General features: G+C 40.2%; 1 protein-coding gene across 1 annotated transcript in view; it reads left to right on the top strand.

The window, feature by feature from the left end:
- Positions 1-6,971: 6,971 nt before the first annotated feature.
- Positions 6,972-24,198, top strand: part of sorcs3a (sortilin related VPS10 domain containing receptor 3a) — a 307,833-nt gene continuing 290,606 nt past the window's right edge. The window contains exon 1 of the mRNA XM_051945511.1: positions 6,972-8,007. Within this exon, the coding sequence (XP_051801471.1) occupies positions 7,357-8,007 (651 nt within the window). The 5' untranslated portion in view covers positions 6,972-7,356. The remainder of the gene's footprint in view (positions 8,008-24,198) is intronic.

Raw genomic sequence — 24,198 nt, 5'->3', positions numbered from 1 at the left:
CATCAACTTACAGCTACGTGCTGAAATCAGACTCTTAACTGACAGCAAGTCATTCAGCACTTTAAACTGCTTTTACTTCATGTTGTCTGGTGTTAAAATAAATAGCTGATTATGCAACTCGCCTTCTTGACTTGACCTGTGGTGATCAATGAGACGAAAAGGGCAAAAAAATAGGCCCCTTGTGCCTTCATGAGACCATCTTTAGATTAAAAAGACAGCAGCTAATGTGGGAGTGCAACGCACGCGAACACAACAGTGTAAAAACACTCCACCATGAGTTAAAGTACTGCATGAATAAGTCAGTGAAAGCACACAGCAGCAAGCTACAGATAAAGTGTCAGTAAAAGCCCAGGTGTGGTCCCTCTGACTGATAAATTATTACATGTGTTGTTGTTGTTACATATTGTTGTTGTAGCTGCATAGGTTTGAGTTCCCTATAACTTCTAAAGTGCAAATTAAACCGGCATATTATTATAGACTGTACATAAAACTTGGACATGATGATCAATGGTAGGATCTGACTGGACAACCCAATAACAACACAGGCACTCTCAGACATACTCTGCATTATTGTCTCTTTTTCTATAAATGGGACCATAATTTACTACATTAAAAACATTCTATATTAGAGGGGACCTGAGACCACAGATGTTCTAAGAAAGTGTTTGCTGAGGTAATAAATCAAGTGAGAAGTTGCTTCCTTTTCTCATTTTTCTATAATTAAGGGAATGGTTTAGTATTTTGTTGGTAGTCAAAGTTTAAAAGAAGGGTCAACTATTATGCCTAATTCTGAGAATTAAGATAACATACCTCTCTTTGATATGCAGTGGAGTTGAAGCATAAGGCAGAAGAAAACTGAAAATAGAAATACCTCAAAATTGTTCATAAGTACAGCAGTTGAGTGAATGTAATAAATACTAAGGTCACCAGTGCTGGAACGTAACTATCTAGTTTGGAATTTGACTATAGCCTTCTTTGTATTTTGAAACCGAACATGAAATACTACGAGTACATCTGACTGGAGAAGCATCTCAAAACATATTCAGCTTTATTGTCTATCTTCCTCTAAATGGGACCTCAATTTATCAAATAAACATCATGCTGTGTTGAAGTAGACTTGAAACTAGCAGATGAGACCGTAGTCTGGTAACAAATCAGTTGAGAAGTACAGTCATTTTCTCATAGACTTCTATACAATTTTCAACCAGAGAAGTTGCCCCCTGCTGGATGTTAGAAAGAAGGCATGCTTTAACGCTTCACTTTTGAAAACTAAAGGCTACTCTACTTTTTTTCTATACAGTCTATGGACCAAAAAAACAAAACAAAACAAACTACAGGTTTAAAAAAAAAAAAACAAACAACAAAACTTGTATTGCCATTAATGTGTCAAGTTTTTATTACCCAACATGTAATGTCAAGAGGTTATATTATAAACTGATTCTTTATATTTACATTTAACTACTTGTGTTTATAAAAGACTGTTTCAGTATCCACTTGTTGGTTGTATTTTGGTTATAGGTTTTCTATTTTACCTCAATTCTGAGAAATAAGATTAAATATTTAAAATTCAAATATTTTGCCTGCAGATTTTTCACAGAAGAACAGACATTCTGAAAGTTTTTCTATCAGGCATCCCAATTAGTATTTTTTTCTAAATTTTCCATGAATGCAAAACAATGACTCATTAACACCCACTAACTCTTTCACTGCATAAAGTTGTGAGAAAACGTGATGTTCACAACTCAAGTGCATCAGACTGAAAGGCGGTTTTTAAATTATTTAATAGTATAAGATAGCGACACTTCATTGGCGTGAAGTTTCCAGCTGCAGGGAGGACAATGGGCGGTTCAGCTGCAGACCCTGATTCACAGATGAATGAAGTGTCTTGCTCAAGGACACTTCCTCCGGTGATCTCTGAGCACCAGGCCACACTGATGGTAAAGATGATTCTCTGAGGGACAAAATGTGCTCGGCTCGTTTTTTTCTCTTCTTTTTTTACCCCCCGAGATACAAAATACATCTTACTTGGATGCTGATTGATTTGAGGAATTCCATTTGATTTATCGTTAAAAGGGATTAATAATTTCCACTCCATTAGTAAGGCACAGTAATTGATGAATAGCAGCATCACCAGAGATGAGAAGTTTCATTCACTTTCATTAAAATCTCATTATATGTCTCTGTGAAATAATTCAGTCCTGGCATACAGTCACCGTCTCATTGTTGATCTGAGCTGCTTGGAGTTTTTCTTGTGTGATGGTTGTAGTCCTTTTAGGGGAGGAATGGTGCCAAGCATGACCTCTAGCAGTTCTCAAACATTTTGGCATGTTAAGTACAAAGATTGATGCAACTCTTTGATATAAGTATGGGGATGGACTTAGCAACCATAGTTGAGGTCATGCAGCCATCCTGCCTCTGTCCAAAGATGACAAGATATGACTGAACACAGGATTTCTTGTTTGGTTTGTCTTTGTGCTAAAACTTTCTCTGTTTGAATTGGGCTAAATGTTGGATTTCCTTTGTTGGGACCAGTAACTGTAGCCTTATGCTAAGCTAATCAGTTGCTATTTGCAGCTTATGCAAGATGTTAATTCTTTGCTATTCTTCATATTAATCTTGGGAATATTTTCTTTTTCCAGTTTAGAGTACATTCAGGACAAATCACATGAACTGTGGTGGGATGTCATGTGGTTGCGTTTTTTTTCTTTTTTTTGACCAACAACACAACCGTCACTGTCCATCTGCCTAACTAACCAGATTTCTTTCCCTGCAACTTCGTATTCTTTCTTAAAATGAAATTCAAACTTGAGCGTTGCCATTAAGACACATTTTAAGAGAGGTCACGGGGGGCTGGAGCCTATCCCAGCTGACTTGGGGCGAAGGCAGGGGACACCATGGACAGGTCGCAGGGCTACATATACAATCACACTCACATTCACACCTACGGGCAATTTAGAATAATCAGTTAACCTCTACATATTTTTGGACTGTGGGAGGAAGCCGGAGTGCCCGGAGAAAACCAATGCACGCACAGGGAGAACATGCAAACTCCATGCTCTTATATAGCACTTTCCTACTCATCAGAGCACTCAAAGCGCTTTTACAACAATTGCTCCCATTCACCCAGACACACATTCGCACTAATGTGCAGGTTGCTAATCAACCTGCAACATCAGTCAGTATACATTCACACACCAGTGGAACAGCCACTGGTAGGCAATTCGGGGTTCAGAATCTTGCCCAAGGAAACTTCGGCATGCAGCACATGACTAGGCAAGAGCGGGAATCGAACCGCCAACCCTTTGATCATTGGACGACCCGCTCTACCACCTGAGCCACAGCCGCTCCAAATGACATCTTATCTTACCTAAAGCTGCTCATTTTTAAATTCTCTAATTATTGTTCTCACTTTTATGTATTTTTTATTCTTCCCTTTTGATATTAAACTTCTTGCACAAATGACTCATTGTGCTGGTTTGAAGTTCCATGCAATGAGAGCTGAGAGTGAACCAAACCAGAAAAGATATTTCAAACTGTCATCTGATACACTGCAATAGTAAAAATATAGAATATATTTCCTGAGGTCTCTTTGGGTGAAATGTGCACCAGCTCTGTGGCAATGCAAAGGAATCAGATTACTCGGTAGCGCACCGGTTCCTTCAGCTGATATTTTTAATGCCTGTGCTTATTCTGCAGCTGTCTTTTTCACAGTGATATGATTGGGAATTTGTTGAAATGCAGACAGAGTCTGCAGAATTCTCCCTGATGGGCAATTTGTGGGCAGTCAAGTCGATAGACAAGGACGCAACATGCTAAATCGCTAATGAATAACTGCACTTAGATTCGCAGACAACCCCCTGAAAACTGCCTCCTACGTACATGCATGTTTTCTATCAGCATCTCTGAGTCCTTGATGTGCAGAATGAACAGTATCCCTCCCCTCTCCTCCCCCACTCCCTGCCTCTCTCATGCCTCCAGGCGCTGCCTTATTTCCCCCCGAGGAGTGGTGCAACTCCCTGCCAATTCTCCCCAATCCATCAGTGAGTGTTCTGCCTCCCGGAGGAGCCTCCAACGCCAGCTCCAGCCCTCCTCCCTCCACCTCCCACCCACCAACACTGACAGACTGACCCGGTCCTGTTTTTAAATCCTCATATTATGTTTTGTGTGACAGACAGATTGGCAGGTGCTGAGTGTGGACAAATAGGCAGCAGTGACCAGTGAAGGCTGCAGCCTACATGGTTGTGTAACAGTAAATGTGATTATTTTATTATTTCCTCCACTTTGTTACAGACTATTATTAGAATCATTGTTAATATTATTGGTTTTGAGAATCTCTTGGCAGAAATAGCAGCACAGTTGACTGTTTAATAGTGTATCCAAATATTCAGAGGTGTGAGCTTGTTGGAAAAGTGTTTGTTATAAACTCAGTTTTCAGTGAGCCTCATTGTTTGAGAAGTTTCTAAAGTAAATGCAGTTGTTGAAGGATATTTAGGGTTGGGATCCAAAGAGTCTTCATTGGAGTGTTTTTTTCTTCTAACTTTGTCTAAAACTGAGCAAAACCACAAAATGCTGTATGAGATTATTCTTTTGTATGCATTTTGGTCATTTTTAATGCTTTCATTCAAAATGCAATCCATAAATTTACTGGCATTTGGTAAATACAGGGTGTCCCAAAAAATTGACATCATTTCGCAGGCCAATCATTTTGGCAATTCTTGTTGAAATAACCTCAATTTTTCACAGAATGTATAGAAACAGATCAAGATTTAATGTTTTGTTTTTGTTCTGTTTTCATGTTAAGCCATGCCGTTCAGTCCCAAAGAGAAGTCATTTTGCGTCTTGAAATATGCTGATGTTGACGATGGTCTACCAGATCCTTTAGTCCTGCATAAGCAGCCTTCCTCTTTAAATTTTTGGTACCAAGTCCAAATTTGTTTGCCAGTTAGTGAAATTTTTCCAAATTTTGCATTGATGGCACGCTGCACAGTCTTGGGTGACTGTGTGCGAACATATTCCAAGATGCAAAATGACTTCTCTTTGGGAGTGAATGATATGGCTCAACCTGAAAACCTCTGCATTAATGATTTAGCTGTTGAAGTTGCAAACATTATTTTTGAAAGGTTGTGTTCATAAAATATTGCTGGTAATTAACACAACTTATTACTGTGTGTAATTCAAACTAAAATTCCTGATTTAGTTAGTCCATAAAAATGTCACTTGCTTATTCTTTATTCTTCATGTTTTTGATCTTTTAGTGCTTTGTGCATTTAAAATGTCAAACTAAGTTGGCAGATCTCAACCCTGCACTGTAAAAAGTGTATTTTAGCCACCACAATGCCAGCCGATAATCTTGATTTTTGGTTTATGTGCGTGTTTTTAATCCAAATGTAATGGCCACGTTTATATATTTACAGTCATACTGGTAAATATGACTAAATAAACAACATGGCAAAGCTAGATATATGCATATTACACTCTAAAAAATGTATACACCCTATTGCTACTTCTTTAATAAATGAATAATTACAAGATAAAATTTAGGATTTAATGATTTAGATAAACACTTTATGCAGCAACCATTGTTTTGATAAATTGTGTTGACATAATGTTTTATCAGCTTAATATATTTTGTTTCAATATTTTAATATTGTGTGCAATGTCAACCTAAATTTTAATGTTAGTTGATTTTGAACAAAATTCAAGTTTAAGTAACGTGATAAAAAACTTGCCTGATAACTTCATTTTCTTCTCCTTGAATTCCAGAGTTCTACCTACTAAATATGCCTTGAGAATTTCAAATAGTTGAAAATGTATGCTAGAGGATAATTCAAGGTGAATTCCATGTCTTTAACAAAGAAATTGCACTAAACCAGTGAATCTGTGAATACTTTCAGCTGTGATATTACCAACAGTGGATTCATGCACAGAGTTTTTCTACACCTGCTGATACAGTCGATAGGATATGTTGTTCTACTGAATGTAGCTAATGCTAGTCATATTTAGCAGTGAAATCTGACTGCAAACTAGACAGTATAGCGATAAAGTTTCATTTGGCAGTTCTGCTCAAGTAAAGAGGACTTTTCATGTTTATTTATAATTTGTTGGAGCATTTCAATTAGTTTTGTTTTTACTTTCAAAATATTCATATTTTGTCTTGAAATACACAATTGCAGGTAAAATTTTTATTTATTTGTGTTACTAACAATTCTGTTGTGGAATTAATTACTTTTTTAAAACACTGCATCAACAATCATGAAAAGACGAACTACTAAGGAAAATCTGACTGAAGCAAATTATTTTTTAAAAAAGTGCTTTCTGTAACAAAACCATCAGAATTTTGCAGTTTTCAACTTTATTTTGGAGAATCGCTACTGTGCTGTTAGAATTTACATGTATTGATATGTTGTTGTTGTTGTTGTTTTTTACAGTTGTTAATCACAGTGTTGATGAGAGGAGGCTCAAAGTCTGAATAATTATAAATATTGTAGAATTTTACCCTTAATATTTATATTAGTTGGGTTTATTTCTAATACTGTAGGGTCTAAGCTACAGTATGTTATTACATCCATCAGTTTATTCTCCTTAATACCACTGTGGAGTCCTTAATATTATAGTCAAGAAAAATTGTATTTTCTATTTTTGTAGGATTTAGTCCTTAATATATAAATTACTGAAGTAAAGGTCACATCACTAATAACATTACAGGGTGTCGATACCAATATTTACACTTTGCTACTTTATCTTGTTCATTTTTTTCTATTTGACATCTTATGTTTTCTGAATAGTTCGATTCAGGCGTTGAGTTTTACCAGCAAAAAAAGCACCAGATTACTATAATTTTTAACCCAATTATGGAGAATGGCTGCTCTGCTGCTAAAATTTATGTGTGTTTATGTGTATTTTACAGTCATTTATCAGAGTGTTGATGAGACGAGGCTCACAGTGGAGATTCTGTGCTGCTCGGATCTAAAGTACTTCAAAGAGCAGGAGGAGACTCAGCACCGCGGACAGCGCCTCTCTCTCCCCGCTCTCTCCCGGTGTCTCTCCGCCTCTCTCTCTCTCAGTCTCCCCCCCTCTCTCCCTCTCTCTCCCACTGTCTCTTCCGGACGCACACTCGGCAGCTGGCTGCGTTACAGCTCCTCCCTCCTGTGTGGTGGCTTTTCCCGACCAAAGATCCTTGGACGTGAACAGTTTCGCTGAAGAGCACTTTTTCTTTCCTCCTCCCCCAAAAAACACGCAGACGGACAATCGAGGCGGCAGTTTGCTCCACATCGACCTGAGAGACGGGAGTAAAGGTGTAGGATAAGGTCTCCAGCCGTCCTTCACCCCCTCCACCTCCCCAAATCTCTGTCAGCGATGGAGACTTGGGCTGGCTTCTGCCCAGCCTTGCACTTGTCCCTGGGTATCTGGCTGATGGTGGCCGCTCACACCCTACAACATGCCAAGGCGGAGATAACTTGCGCATCTTGCCCTTCGCCGGTTCAACTTCACCTGGAGGAATTACAGCTGGGCATACCTGCCGACCCGACACAGGAGCCGGCCAGCCTCAGAAACATCCGAGTAGAGTTTCGCGAACTCGGGGTTACCGAGCTGAATACCGGAATAGACGGAGAGCAGTCCCCCGAAGAGGTCAGTTTGGATGGAGTTAGAGCGCAGGGAGGTACACCCGGATCCGCTGGGCAGAGTCAGCACGGTGGAGGCGGCCAGCCGGAGACCGCTGAGGACGCTGCGCTCCGGAGAGCCAAGAGGAGCGGCGGTCCTGAGTTTGCCGAGTTGAGCGAGAGCGGGTGGAGTGGGCGGGCTGGTGTGGACGCTGGCGCTCCGGAAGATCGGAGCTCTATGTTGGACGGACACCGGCAGGGCAGGTCCGAGTTCAGGTGGAGCAGGGACGAAGGGAGAGGGAATAACCGGCAAGACGAGCCGAAGCTCACCAGTAGCACTTTCTCTCTGACTGGGGACTCTGCGCACAACCACGCGGTGGTCTACTGGTCCGGACAGAACAGCAGCGTAAGTACAGCCGCTTCCTTCTCTCCCCTCCGGCTGCTCAGCTCTGACTGGAGATTTTGGAGACATTTTGAGAGAATAAACTCCGTGACGCACAGAGCAGAGCCTCGGTGCTCTGTCGTGCCACTGAGTTTGGGTTCAGTGTTAACAGGTGCACTGGATGCGCACTGACGCACACTGTTCCTTAAATGCCAGAGCAGCGCAGCGCAGTGGATCTGAGGTTATTCCGCTGCGACCTTTGACTCTCCTCAGAAAATTACGCACGAATCTCCCCGTCAACTCAGACGTCCCTCCTGCTCTTATCCAAACGTGCGCTTCTCCGCTGGCATGCGCAGCGATTTGTCAGTTTAATATTTAGTTTTGTCGTGATTTATAGCCTTAAAAGGGGAAACATATTTATGATTTATTTGCAGTGAATCTGAGATATGCAAATGCATGATTCATTCCTCCCAACTGATGCGAGCTTTTTTCATCCACATTAATTGAGCGGGGAAGGAGGGAGTCATAAATTATTGTTCAATCTCCAATAAGCCCTTAAATTCTTTAGATTATGAGTCGACTCTTCTGCCTTTCCTTGAATTTAGGAGTTTATCGAACTGAATACCTAAAAAGGTGAATTAATTTTAGTTTTATTGACAGTTTAGGAGTGATTTATTCCTTTAAATGTAATATTTAGTCCAAGCTAAGGTGTGCTGCAGCCAGTGTGTTGCAAATCTCAAGATGCTCTCCCTTGCTGCATTACCACAGGCTTTCCAAAGGGGGTGTTTGGAGGTTTAGTCTTAACCCCATATGCATTATCACCAAGGAGGAGATGTCTGTGTCTGTTTTTGTTTTTCTAAACATCTAATTTATGAGCATTTATTTGAAAGAAATTAATTTGTAAACACTTCAAGGATACAAGACACTCAATTTAAGATTCAAACTTGCAGTATTAATGTTATCTCTGTGTGCAGCAGGACTACATGTGAGCTTTGTCACAAAATTAGTGCAGGTCAAAGACCTTGGCAGCCTGCTGCCATAATGTGTAAATCTTTGCAACAGCTGTAAATAGTTCTCACTGAAACACTTACTTGTCTTTGAAATGACACAGGCCACATTAGAGCTCATGAAATGGTCGAGGATTTGTCCCCTCTTACACAAGTGGGCCCTCGTAGGAGGAGAATAATGAGACAAAATGAATCAAAGTCATTTACAGAAGCATGTGAGCTCACAGGAAGCCGATGGCCTCTTCTTTGTGGCTTCATGAGCTTAATTTGTTGTTGTGGCTGCTACTCTCGCTTTATTCCATTGGAAAAAAAGAGAGAAAAACCCCACATATTCAGTCTTGTCTGAGCTGATTATGACATGGTGCATGAACTTGTTTTTTAACCCGCAGTGAAGACTGAGGCGCTGTGCTGTGGACTGTGTTTGTGTGGCTGCATGAGTGTGTGCTGGATGGAGGGGGTGAGGAGGTTATCGTGTGCCGCTGCCCCTCAGCTCTAAATCTTTAATAATTATCTTGAAGACTGAGGCCTCTATTTCAAAGGCTTTTCTTCTTCTTTCGTGGTAAAATAAGGAATAAAGTCAGGCCTGGCCTCCAGAGCATCCTCAAGAGAGGAGATCTGCTACTTAATCTTCATCGGTACTCGTTCTGGTGATGAATGGAGGAGCAGGAAAGAGAGAGTGAGCTGCGAGGCATCTGACTTCACTCTGGCAGTAGTTAGTTAGAATTAGAGGCTGGCTAATGGAGGACTAACTGGTTGGATGGATGACCAGCTTCAGGTTGGGCCCAAACATTTTTCATGTGACCTAATGATTCAGAGACAACAGAAACATGACAACAACCGGTTGTTTGGTTCGACACTAGGAGCCTCCTGAGGCATCATTCTGGCCTCGAGGTTGAGCTGAAGTTTATTCCAGATGGGGACATCTGTTGCTTGTCTTTCACCTCATGTTCTCAGTCTGTCAGCCTTCAAGGTTCCACAAAGTCCTGGTACAACAATGACCTCCAGATCTCCAACAAATGACCTCTTGTGGCCACATGGGCTTATTGCACATAGGGAATGAGGTTTGGGTTGTTTGCTCCACTAAGATAATCACTGGAGACAGTCAATTTCTTTCCACTTTGAATAGAATTTTCTCCAAATTTACAATTAAATTTGTCTTCAGCGATCATTTTTCAAAGGGCAAATAGTTTTGTGGCGGCTAATAAGTGTTTCTCCATTTAGTTGTTTGGTTGCTAAAAGTGTCAAAAATGGTGCCAAATGATCTTCTTACCTTGTTTGGTCCATAACCTAAACATGTTTATTTTAGTCTCATACAGTAGGAAATAAACCACCGCTTAAGAAGCCTTTTGCTCACAAAATTGGTCTGACTGATAAAGTATAAATAGCTAGTAGCTCTAGTTTCTACTTGGTTGGCTTTACCTGAACCATTCTTTTATTCTTTAATAGTCTCATTCTAAACTGAACCAAGTAGTACTTCTTTAAATATGACATTGGTTGTTCTTAACTTTGACCAAGCAGGTTTTTTAAACCATGATGACCATTCTCTAACCAAGTCGTTCTTTGTAGTTCCAGGCATTGTAAAAGGGTGGAGATTTGGTTTTAACATGAATAAAATGTCCGAGGGCCCTGATCTAAGAAATTCTGAGTATGAAAGTATTCATTTCCTGAATTCTAGTACATTTTTAGGCATCAATTTGTACACTGCCTGCATTGACTTTGTGTCGAAATGTCTTATCTTTCATGCACAATGAGTAAATGTTACAGTAGTTCCTCAAATTGCAGCCCTTTGTTTCTTTTATGTTATTATTAAAGGGACAAACACAGTTCTTTGAATAAATAACATAAAATCTACAACTGTGGTTGAGGGAGTGAGTTCAAATAAAGGAAGTAAAAATCTCATTTTGTCTGTTTGGTATTTGCTATAATCTGAACAGTGACCTTTTAAGTGCAGCATATATCAACAGAAAGGAGGTCAGGGGTTTTAAAAAGGCTTCAGCAGGTGCTCAGAGGTTTGCACGAATACTCCCTAAGCATTGTGTATGTAAAGATGGATGTAGCCATCATGATGTCACCCAAAGGTTTGTGGATAGCTTTGAAGGCTTGAGTTTGGAATTTCACCAAAGCCATTTTGGGCTTTTGAAACCAGACTGAGAACTCACATAGTAGCAATTTGCCAGTGACCAGATAGGTCCACCTGAAAATATGCCTCATTTCATTGTCAGTTTTCCTCTAAATGGGACAACAGTGTACAAAAAGAACACCATGCTCTATAAAGGGTGATCAAAAAGTTGCAAGACCGTTTGTGGTGCACATACAAGGAACATGTTACAGCTGAGTGTATGTAACATATGCAAGCAGTAACTGCCAGGAGTCAGGATGTTCAGGTTTTTATGGCAGGTACAAGACGTCTCATTCTGTTTCAGTCAGCAGCTAGATGATCCAAAGTTTATGTGGAGGATCATCATGGTGACCACAGAATGGTCTGCAGCTACCATCAAGAGACGAAACAGTGCCACAGTTTCCAAAACCAGAGAAGATGCACCAGTTTGGGTGCACCAGGAGGATGTTCCTCTTTTTTCTTCAACATTTCCACAGTTGTGGACCATAACATCATCCCCAGGGTTGGAGTTCTACTGGAACGTCCTGAAGTATCTAAGGGAGGATTTTTGGCACTCATGAACAGAACTTATTGCTCTCCAGCTGCCCTGCTCAACACATTCAGCTCCCGGTGACTTCTTTTTGGTCCCCAAAATGAAATTCAAGTTGAAATGTTGCTGTTTTTACACCATTTAGGAGATTCAGCTCATGACAGATGCTGCTTGACATGTTTATATAATGGGACTTCTAGGAAACGTTACAAATGTTGCAGGAGCACCAGGAGCAGAGTATCACCAGGGATGGTGGCCAAATTTCAATAAGGTTTTGATTTTATGCAGTCTTAGAACTTTTTGATTGCACATTGACTTCATCTTTGCCTGTGTCATATGATCCAGAGTTGCTGTGTGCAAAAAATGTCTGTCATCATTTTTGGATTTATTATGTATGTTTTTTTTTTTAATTATTATTTTATGACCTTGCAGCTCTATGACTAACATCACGCTGGCAGTCCGACAGCAGATTGTAGAAGTTCTCAGTTTGTTTGGGTGTAAATATTTGTACAGTCTGAGCCTGGACTGCACTTTAATTTCCAGTGTGTATTTTTGGTTTGTTGTGTTCTTTGCCAAGCCAGTTCTTCCAAGGCAGCTAAAAATTAGGAATATGGTAACACAACTAATTCATAGAATTCATAAAAACACTCCGGACAGTTGTGTTTTTCATGCAGGAGACAAAGGTGAAGGCTTCAAATATGGAACGTCCCGTTAAGACCTGCAAACAACTGGGTTGCCAGATTTGGCGACTCTCCGCAATAACATAATGGTGACAATGCAACAAAGAAAAACTATTAAATGAGAAGTTGTGTCCAAACCTTTGACTGGTAGTGTATATATACATACACAGTACACTATATGGATGCAAATTTTGGAAAAAAAAATTTTTTAGACCGACTTTATTAATCCGCAGGCTAAAAGGCGGAAACACGTCACCAACTTGTCAACATAGCACACCTGCCGTTGTTTGATTTGATTACAACAGCAACGCGTGCTAGCTAAAATGATGTTAACCGACGATTAAAACGGACTAATTTCTACCCAAACTAAGAAAATGTACAGAAACAAACTGGGGACATATGACGAAAAACTCGGAGTTTACATGAAACGGAGTCCGGAGAGCCGAGCAGCGGACAGGCAGCAGGTGTTTCCAGTTAAACCACGAAGTACGAACCGGAGGAGCAGCGAAACTTCCGCAAACATGGATTTATATTGTTTATATCGGAGCAACACTTTGTGGATAAAATGCGAACAAACCTGCTCCGGTTTCTGGAGGAGAAACTTTTCAAACATCACCTGGAAGACGACGTCAAGCACCAGCAGCTCCGTGGTCAGGTAAGATGGTTTCAGTGGAGTTATACTAGCTGCAGGACATATTATGGGATGTTCAATTTGGTCTTTCTCATCAGCTGAAACATAGATCCCAAAAGTCATCAGCGTCAGTGATCGCACGGGACAGTGCGAGTCCTAACGTGCATCAATCAAAAATGTATCCTACGAATTTGCTTCAAAGTCTTTTTAATGGTTGTTTTCTGTGACCTTTTTCTAAAGGTTATATCATATTTCATTATGAAATTGCCTTGGTAGAGACATGTTTTGGATTCTTGACTTAGTATTATGGGCTGTCTAAAGGTTTTTAACATGTCTGTGTATGTGCGCTGGGGTTTGAGTATGGCTTTCTTCATCTAAACGTTTCTACTGTCAAAATGAAGAATTAGGCAACTGTGGCTTAGTTCTGGTCAATGGAAACCAAAAGGAAACTGTTGGATTTGTTTGTTTGTTATATTTGTTTAAGGTCTTTACTTTATTTCATGCCTGGTGATGGCTTCTGTTTTGAATTGGTGCTATATGAATAAAACTACATAGAATTCCAAGAAAAGTAACTAAATTTTGTTTTGTGGAACATATATTGCAAGAAACATCTGTTTTATTATATTTTGAAAAGAAATGTAAAAATTACCATCCTCCCTTAAATTGTGACTCATTTTTCATCGTTATTATTATTTTTTATTTTTATCATATCTTTCAGTCCTACTTCTGCTGTTGGAAAGGAATTTCTTAGTGTAGCGGCCAGAATGTCTTTAAAAGCAGTACATTTGAAACTATGAATCCAGACTATGTACAGATGATCCCCTCGTGCTGAAAACTAAGGCTGAACATTTAATTGAAATATTACTGCGATCACAATGTGAACATATATGTTCAAACATTTTATTCTAGATGTTTGGTGGTCCAGACATCCATCCTGTGAATCGTGTTCTCCAGATGTTAGACAACATGTTTGCAGCTGTAAGAACTTAAACATGTGACGACCTCAGAGGTGGCAGATCAGAATATGAATCATTCCAATGGTCCTGAGTGTTTCTGAAAGTCCTGACAAAATGCTGAAATCTCATTCGGGTGTGTTTCCGAAGCTCCAGCTCCACTGACCTTTATGCAGCGTCCCAGATCCCCCCCCCACCTTCATGATCTTAACTCCTCCCGACTAAAATCCTGAAATATAAATGTAAATGAATCTCAGCCAGGCGACTGCTGAGCTGTTTGCTCCACTGGCCACAACATCGACCCTAAATTCACAACCTTCTTTGGTCCAGGGGCTTTTCTCAGTCTTATTTCTGCCGGGTCGGTCGGCCGTGTCTTGTTCTGCGACTACCTGTGGGAGGATTGACGCTGCTGTGGCAGCAGCGATGGTGGCGGCATGTCCTCTGAGGCATGTACACAGGGCTAATGCACTCTCACTGTACCTGTCCGACTGGCCGCCTGTGACTTCACATCTGCCTCAGGCTCCTGCAGGTTATGTCAAAGCCTCAGCCCCAGATATTAACTGGCACTGCAGCCGTGGCCACGTTGAGACAAACTGTCATTTATAATATTCATGAACATAATTCTGAGGACGCGTTCCTTCAGCGACGTGACAACTCCTTTTCCTGGTGTGTGTGTGTTTTTTTTTGTTTGTTTTTTTTTTGAAGGCGGTGAAACCTCTCCGCCTCAGCAGTCATGAGCATAATGGCTTTGTGACTGACAGCTTGAATGCAAAATGGATCTAGCTTCTGCAGGCGCCTCTCTTGAGTGAAACGTTCATCTCCTCTTGGAAAAGCTGGAGATCGCCTCTGCTGTAATCAAAATAATATTGTAGCTTTAAGAATAAAGTGGCTGTAAGTATCAGCAACTCAGGGCTTTTCAGCTGCCACATTTTTAACCCCCTTGATGTTTGTTTCATGTTCTCCCTCTCTTTGTTGTCATTCGATGAGGGCTGCAGGAAATTAGCATAAGGTGCTGGCGTGGGCTTGACTGGAGTGGTCTTTAAAGTGGAGAGAACCCACACGGAGGCAGGTCATCCTTATCTGGCGAGCCATCAATTGAGCCGACTGTGTTGCGTTTGAAATTCTCAAATCCCTCTCGAGGAGCCAAGGAACACATGCCGACTCTCCTGAGCAGCATTTGAAGGCAGAAATGTCACACAAGCACATGTTCCAGGCTTGTATGAGAAGCCGAAGCTCGGTTTTGCAGCAGGATTCTCGCAGAGCAGAGGTCGATAAAGAGGCTGAAACAATCTGACATCTTGCAGAAATGTTCCAGCAGAATACTTTATCAACCCAGCTGGCTGATATTTGTGGTTTATGGTCATTATATGCAGCAACCATTGTGCAAAAAAAAAAAAAAAAAAAGCCACTAATAAGGACAGAATGGTGTAACATTCAGTTTCTGCAGAGAGGGAAGGTGATTTAGGATGTGGAGGCAGGTCATGTTCCCACTCACTTTCCATCAGCCCATCTCACCCCTCAGGCTAAATTACTGATGCTAATACATTATAAAGTTGTTTCTTTTCTTCCCCTCTCCCTCCGCCCTGGTGGCCGTCTGCTCTTCAGGAAGGATGGGAGGGAAAAAAAAAGAGTAGAATATCATAAATAATGTAGCCCTTCCAGCAAGCCTTGGCTGTCTTATCCCTCCATCTATCCTCCCTCCTTCTCCCCTAATCCTGCTCTAATTAGTGTCTACAAATTTCTCTCCCCCTGTTTTCTTGGCTTTTTTTTTCTTGCAGTCGAAGTATGATGTTGTGGCAAGAGGCCATGTGCCACAAAACATGAATGGAAAATGGGCCTTGACTTGCTTCCAGAGCTTAGACATCTTGGCTGCAGCTCCCAAACAGTCGGGTGCGGCCTCATGCTCGCTTGTGACCTCCGATTCTTTCCAGTGTGGTTTTAAAAGCCTGTTATGTCGCTTGAAGCGCTCGCAGTATGTCTAAAGCTTTCAAAATTCCATCTATAGGATGAGTCACATACTGTAAGGTAGCTCAGATTGCATTTCTAAAAGCTTTATGTGGTTTTAGCTATTCAGAATAAAGAAGATTTTCAATCGGAAGGAGAGATTCTGTTGCAAAAAACATAATTTTAAATCCAACTAGAAGAATCGCGCCTGCATCCACAAAGACCTGAGCTCCTCGCTCTCTTTACCCCAAGCTAACTGGGTCAGCACAATTTTAGCATTTTATAACTCCTACTAAAGGTCACCGGATGCACTTAGAAGTGTCACATAATGCTAAAACTCTGCTGGGCGCAGAAACGCAGTCACATTAAGGAGGCTATTCAGAAAGCCATCCAATCAAGATACATTCCACCTGCTCCTGCAGCACGACGCCGAGATCCACGATCACATCAGGCCGCTAAAAGGCTTTGAAGCTTGTGAAGTATAAAGTAGAAACCCAACTGTTCGTACAAAAGGCTTTAAAGGCTGCGTCGGGCAAAACATAATGGCCTCATTATGCTTCATGTATGATTGTTGCAGCTGCTGAAGGAAGCCGCCTCGTCACCACTTCACGTTTTTTAGTCATGGCTGCTGATCCTGGAAGTCTCATGGAGAAAGTATGAGCTCCAGAGAAGTAGAGGTGTTTTAATTAAATTGATGTCAGATTTAATTCAGTTCTTATTAAGAGAAAACTTCAGGCTGCTGCTTCCCGCTGCCGTCTTCTTGCTGTGCACAGTTTGAACATCCATGACTTAAAGAATATTGGACTGTGGATTCCAAGTCTCAGAGGAAGGCTGCATCTTGACCTTTTTTTCCTGAGCCAAGTGCGATACCTTGTAATGCCGATGTCCCTTGCCATTTCCCAAACACGGGTGAATCCACGGAGAGCGGCCAGGCGATGTAATAATGTCAGACCATGGCGAAAAGACGGACCGCACGCTGGGTTTCCTCTCTGCTCACTGCTTCTTCTGTCTCACATTCACATGCATGCACTGGGTCACAAACTTGCACACAAACACCCAAAAATAACAGACACTGAACATGCACACGCCCTCAATCATTCTCAGTGTCACGTCGAGCCTGGAGGACGTCGTCATTGATGGAGACTAATGTTGACACATCACACCCCAGGACCTGCAGTCAATTAACACGTTGTCTAATTAAAGTGATCTACCGGTTTATCTATGAGAGATTGAAAGCGGCTGTAAAATGTGTCCACGCCGCATTAACTTCACAATCAGGTCTGCTTCTTTATTTTCCATTTGGATTTTTAATGGTAATAACCTGCTTAAACATCCCCTCATTACCAGGCAGATTGTGTAAGCATCTTTCACTGATGGCAGCGGCAGAGAGGTTCTCCCGATTTTAGGATTTTCTGTTTTCCAGTCGAGCTGTGTAATTGTTTCTGAACTTTTTTTGTTTTTTTTTTGTTTTTTTTGCTCGTGACACGTTTTTAATCACCGTCGACTCATTTTTCTCTGGAATATCAAATCCTGCACCTCTATGGAAACTGAACAATCATAAAGAAGGAGAGAGAACTCAGAAATGTTTTCTGTGCAGTGTGTAACAGTTATATTCCCTTAAATGATAAAAAAAAATACATGAAAGCCAAATTTCTTAGACTGCGTATTTCACAAAAAATTTAAATAACTTGGACTCAACATGTATAAATCTTTTTCGAGGTGTTGCCAACATGGAAAAAAAAATGGAGACTGGACATACTATGTAGATATTTCAGTACTTATGGTTTCACAATCTCAGCAAACTTTGCGTTTTTCACACTATTTTGCACATGAGCTGTAGAAAGATGTTTCATCAAAACTTGTTCCTCGGTTTGTCTTCTTTGTGCGTTTATTTTACTGATCCATTATCAAAGAAATTTTTAGTTGTGACATGTAAAAACAAAAGGTATTTTCAAGGACTGCTCTAGTTGTAAGCTTAGATTCCTTTTTTTTCTTCGTGAAGTGGTACAGCAAGCATCTAAAAATCTAATCTGACATCTTCAACTCTTTGTTTTTCCAGTTTCTGGCTGATGAATGGCGTCATTTTGCAGATTTGTGTAAAGATAACATGTCTTTCAGTGCTGCATTAACTTCACTATCAGGTCTATTTATTTATTTTCCATTTGGATTTTATTGGTAGTAACCTGCTTAAACATCCCCTCCTTACCAGGCAGATTATATAAGCATCTTTCACTGATGACTGCGGCAAATAGATGCTTCCGATTTTAGGGTTTTCTATTTTCTGTTAATGCCCCACTCGAGCTGCGTAAAATAGTTTGGTACGTGACTGAACTTCTGACCATCCGTTAGTATCTATTGTGGAACTCGGCCTGAAAAGTGCCCTTTAAATAAATCATCCTTCAGCCGGCTATAAGCCATTTTCCTCCATGTTCCTTCTTCCTGAGAACGGGAACTGCATTACATTTCTATCAAACACGGTAATTGTCTCTTATTTACCCAGCCTCCATGCTGAGCTGCTGTTAAAATTTTAATGACGCCGTAAGAGTTTGTTTGGACTGCTTGACGGGTGCGGCACTAATATAAGCCCGTCTTATAAAGGAGACTGTGAGTGGTCATGGATATCAATGAATTATTAATCCTCCCGGCTCTTTTATAGGTGTTTCTCTGTGTGGAACACAAAGTAGGCTGCCGTCTCATAATCCTGTTGAGGAAATTCTTGTGAACGGCACAGAATAAAACGGGCTAAGGTATCGCTAATGATCCCTTTGGTTAGGCAGTAAATAGAGGTGCCAGCAGCACTTCAAGCGGGTGGCATTCAATTCCCACTGAGGCCCCACGATATAAGTATGAGCTTATTTTCCAAACTCATCTGAAAGTGAATGATGCAATGCTCTTCCCTAAATTCTACTGTAGTCAAAGTTCCAGCTCTTATTAAGGTATTAGTTTTATGTTGTCACCTGGGGTGCAAATTTTAAACAGTTTGAGATAGTGAACCTTTATTAAACCTTCTGAACCCAAAAACCTGCCAGTGGATTTGAAAGGTGCTTTTTATATTTTAAGAGAATCACACTATTTGTCAGAGCAAAAAAACTCTAAAATCTGAAAAAATAACAGGAACAACGCTTCAATTGACTCTGTGGAACTCTCCTTGACTAAAAACAACAAAACTAAGCAGTAAGTCGTGATATTTGGTCAAAATCATTTGATCCTACACATCTCATTTAAAAAGTTAGCCAAAAACAAATCATTTGCAGTACTCAGATTTTGTAAAAAGAAAAAGCAAAAAACAAGAAAAACTGTTTGTCATGTGACTTTTGGTCACGTGAAAACACATGAATGGCCTCATTTGAAGGCTGTGTTTGCACAGAGCAAAGACAAGACAAGTAGGGAAACAAATGAAAAATGGATTTAGTATACCTATAGCAGGTTTTATTTTTTCAGGTATTACTAACATGTGGGAACTTGGAAAATTGTTGCACATGTTGATTCCATATTTAACAAATAACCTATGAAATTCAGCTTAAATTTTATTTTTTTTCTGATTCCTTGTATTGTATCTGTCATACTGCACATAAGACATTTCTGAGTTCTTTCTCCCTGTAGGCATGTTTGTTTTGTTTCCACTGAGGTGCAGGACTTTATATTGTACAAAAAATAAACCCACGGTGAGTAAAAATGTGACAGGAGCAAAGAAACAGCCAGAAACTGCCTGGAGTTCAGAGTCTTGTAAAATCAGCTCTGTTACATTAAGAATTTGATGAACAGATAAAGACAACATTATCTTACTGAATTCTGAATTAATTCATAATTAAACCAAAATTATGTTGCTGAATTATGAATTAAATAGCAAAAAATGCTGCTTGAGAAAATTTAAAGTATTAAATCTAGCAGACAAGCTGCAGTTTTCCACAGTAAATAACCTGTAATGTTACTAATCTCTTCACAGCAGTTTTACATCAGAATAATCCTCATAGCTGATCTACATGATGCAGTGGTACTTACTCCAGCTGCTGGAAACAGCTGCTCAAATACAGTTGCAGCAACTTTGTCAGTCCAGGAAGTCTGTCAGTTTGAATGCTGTTGGAAGCTTGTAATCGGCGTTCTGCTGCTTCTCATTGTTCGCAGCGTCTCTGCTGACAGACGCTTCAATCTTGGCCTGTGTTAGCATTTGGAAATCCTGTCTTAGCATGAACATTTATCCTTGGGTAGCTAAACCTGATGAACATCTTTCATCATCCACAAAACTCTTACAGTTAGCAGATAGATAACAGAGCAGGCAGCAAACACACCTGTAACTCCATCAGATTGCAAAGTAAGAGGCTTCACCTGGTGGAACAACCAAGTACTACAGCTGATCTTCAATACATTTTCTGCCACTTAGTTTGTATGGACCTCATCTTCAGCTTTAGCAGTTAATATACACATTTCTGTGGCACTTTATGAGGCCATACAGAATTTTTTGTTGGATGTATATATACATCCAGCAAACTCGGACTATTTTGTCTATCTCAGAAGATCATTAAGGTCTAAAATCTCAACTTTTTACTCAAAAGGATCAGACTGACCTTGTACCTGCTGTTTTTAAAGTCGAGAATGTAAATTCAACTTTTGACTCTGTATATAAAAAAACATTTCAATAAAGTACAACTCTTAAATCAGTAGATATAAAAGGCTTAATTTAATGGGTGCTGTAGCCTACAGAGGTCTGCTTTGAGCAGCAGTTTGAGCTGGTGAATGTAAGCAAACTCTTTTGATTCTGTTTCACCATTTTGTCATTACTGCACAATTGTGTCTTCATGCAAAAAAACATTAAAGATTCACTTTAAACAGATGTGGCTAAGAAATCCGTAGTGCAGATTTACATCTTGCATAACGAGGGAGAATTTCATTGCAATTTTTATAATCCAGAGTTTTTGGATTTTATGAGAATGAAAGCTGATTATTTTAGTTGTGTATGTAAAAGCCCAACTAGGGACAGTTCTCTGTGCAGCCCATCAGCCTCATGCTCTTATTGGAACTATGTTGAACTGCTTTGTCCCTGTCAAATACATTCAGTGCGAAATGGTGAGAAAGTATATGTTGTTTGACAGTCTAAAGGCTGCTGTGCACATATCTGCTGATGAAAACTGTGAGAACAGAACAGAGCAGATCTGTAAGTGGAGGCGTTTTGTCTGAAATGAAAATGAAGTTTAAAATGAATAATATTCATGGCAGCCTTTTTGGCACTGATTGTGTTGTTTCTGTGCATTTCTCTGTTCAAGAATCAGATAAAGAATAACTGCCAAATGGTATTTAATGTGTTGTTTCAGCTCTGGGGGTTTGGCACCTGCATCCATCAGACAAAAAACTGTTGCCACCTGTAATCACGTTTGTTCAGCTAATGCACAGAGGAGCTGCATTCTGCTGCGAGTCAGCGTCTGTCTGTTGTCGGCTCAGAGATGAGAGACAGAGATTGCATTCGTGCCTCACTCGTTTGCTGCCAGGTTCCGGCTGCAAAGATTCTGGAAACGCTGCTGCAGCTGCCTCACGCTGCCTCACGCTGTCACATTTGTGGCGATAAGCGGCACAGACGTGTGAACGCGAGTGTTGCATGTCTGTATACATGTGCAAAACGGTATATCAGGATGTGCTAACGTGTCTGTCTGCTAACGCATAAATCCATAATAAAGCAAGCTGAGTTAAGAGTCAACATTAAAATTTAAGTTTAAAAAGTTTTTTCTTTCTCCCAGCGGGTCATTTCTTTGCACATAAAAGTAACTAAAACATGCTGTAAATGGATGTGCACTCATAGAAATGAAAAGTGCTGATGTCTCCTATACTTTAGTTTAACCTCAGCAGCTAAATAATTTCTTTTCTTTGCTGCTTCATCCCCAAGTGACCCCCGTGAACATTCCCGTTTCCTGTGCTAGTTTTTATTCTTCGGTCGAGGTTGTACAAGCAGTAATGTTGAGTAATGAGTGGTAACAGGCATGCAACTAAATAAATAGCCTTAGCCTGACACTTTTTACGTGCTTCAGCTTGCGAATCTCTTTTTGCCTGCGTCAACAGCTCAGTGATTTTCTGCAGTGTGGCTTGTCGTGCTGAGAGCAGCACATAAAAGACAGCATGGATGGAGGGCTTGTTCTTGTTTTTTTTCTTTTAATGTAAAGCTTTTTCTTTCTTTTTTTTTTTTTTTGTAATTTTAATAAAGGAAGCCTCTTGAATATGCGGTTACGTTGCTGTGTCATATGTCTATGATGAGTATATTTACCCCTCCTGAATCTCCCAGTGCATTTTCGGCCCCAAACTGGAAGCTTAAACCTTCTAAATCTCAATAATTCTGGGTGAAGGTAGCCTCAGCGCTGCCCCAGTCCTGTCATACAGAGACTGATAGTGCGCCTTAACAATCAATGGTGCTCAGTATCATTCCTGGTGTGTCATATACCTTCAGGCTACAGTGAAAATAAGGCACTTCAACCACAGACTTTTTGGGCTGCTGTATTTTCTGGTGGTTTAGGGATGGTATAAGCGTGCATTCATCAATAACACTGACATCAACAATGAATCAAATGACTAGAATGTGACAGCGGTCGGCTCCACTGCTGGAATCATGGTAAATTAGCTAAAAACCAGCTCTGCACGCAGACTACTTTCTGCTCATTGTTTTAGTTTGACATTTTGCATCTCGCTGCTTTCATCACTTGCAAGTTCTTTATGGAGAAAGCTGTGCATTAAATGAGCTGCAATCCCTCATATTTGAGCTAAAACAGAGCCAAAATTACATCATAGGTAATAAACTTTCATTCCACCCGGCAGCTGGATACATGCCTGGAAATTAGGGCTGAGGAATGATTGGATTTCAAATAGAAATCACAGTTTAACAATTTCCAAATGCTGTAGTTTAAGATGTAGATTTTGTAGCATTTAAACGCTTGAGTCAATGGTTTTTGTATGTCCTAACATCTGTTAAATCTTGATACAGTCAATATTGAACTGAACCTTGACTTTGAAAAACTTTATCTAAAATCCAATTTGCTCGATATTTCGGCCAAGTTATTCAGCCCGACATTTCACTCCACTCATCACTCCCATAGGTCACCAACTTGACTGTTAACAAAGTTGAACATTTGTCAGTAGAAACCAAAACGAAAAAGTAAATCTCTGGTAAATTAAATTTACATTATGTCCACAGGTGCTGCCAAGACTGGGGGAAAAAATGGAGCCTCCATATACTGGATGTCAGTATATACCAGTACTTATGGTTTTACAATCTCCACAGACTTTGCTTTTTTCGCATTCATATATGCCATTTTTGATCCATGCTACATTCAGTCACTGAATCAATTTTTAGCAGAGATATGTTGAAGAAAGTGATTTTGATGAAATGCCCTAATTTCAAGGTTAGCTTTGGTTGTTTTTCCTGACAGAACTGATCAAATTTCCTAAACTCAGAAAATGCTTTAGGTTTTTAATCACTGATGAATGGTGTCGTTTTGTATATTTTTGTAAATGTATCATGCCTTTTAAACCCACTGAGGAGTTGTGGGGGTCTGAGGGATAACTGAAGCTACTCCTCGGTCTATTAACTATAAATGTCCATAAACTGTATACTTTGGATAATTCATTATCATTAATAAACCAGACAAAGAACACTGCATAATTTTCAAGAAGTATTTTACTTTATCTTTGCAATGTCTGGGGCTTTCAGCTTTAACTGTGCATGGTCATGCAACAGACTCGTAGCTCTTGGTGAACAGAAACATGCAGAACAATGAAGCAACTCTGATCTGATGAAGAGAGACGCTGTCGTAACTTTCCAAGAACTGGACCTTTATTTCCTTGTTAGTTGGGGTAAACACCGTGCACAACTGTTGCACTGAAATTTGGCTCTTTTTTCACCACAAAGGCCCACTGGAGGCACCGAGCCTGTGCCCAAGGTCCCTTTCTTAAATATTAGCCCTTTATTTGTCACATAGTGTGTAAAGAGATCTAACTATTTGCAGTGTAGCAACTTCTATACAGTATTATTTCATAATCTATATTTCCTCCTGCATAGACTTGCATCAGCTACTGCCCCAAATAGAATATATCTCTTTATCAAACACTGCTTTAGCCATCTGTAGCTACTAGGAGTATAACGGTACATGCTTTCATCATGCACTGCCCTAAAATGTACCTCGTGTAACCCCACGTGTGCAGTTCTACCCCCAGTGGCTGTATTTTTGTTGTTTGCCTTTCAAATTCAAATTAAACCCAACACAACAGTGAACCCTATGACGCATTTTGTTTCCTAGCGGCATTTGTTTTTCTTTTTTCTTTTTTATTCCCCCACAAGGCACAAACGGCGCCCATTGACTCACCCAGCATGTTAGC

The sequence above is a fragment of the Acanthochromis polyacanthus genome, chromosome 3 (assembly GCF_021347895.1).
Source record: "Acanthochromis polyacanthus isolate Apoly-LR-REF ecotype Palm Island chromosome 3, KAUST_Apoly_ChrSc, whole genome shotgun sequence".
In the NCBI taxonomy this organism is placed as follows: domain Eukaryota; kingdom Metazoa; phylum Chordata; class Actinopteri; family Pomacentridae; genus Acanthochromis; species Acanthochromis polyacanthus.
The sequence above is the reverse complement of the archived record's forward strand: the minus strand, read 5'-3'. Positions and strand labels throughout refer to the sequence as shown.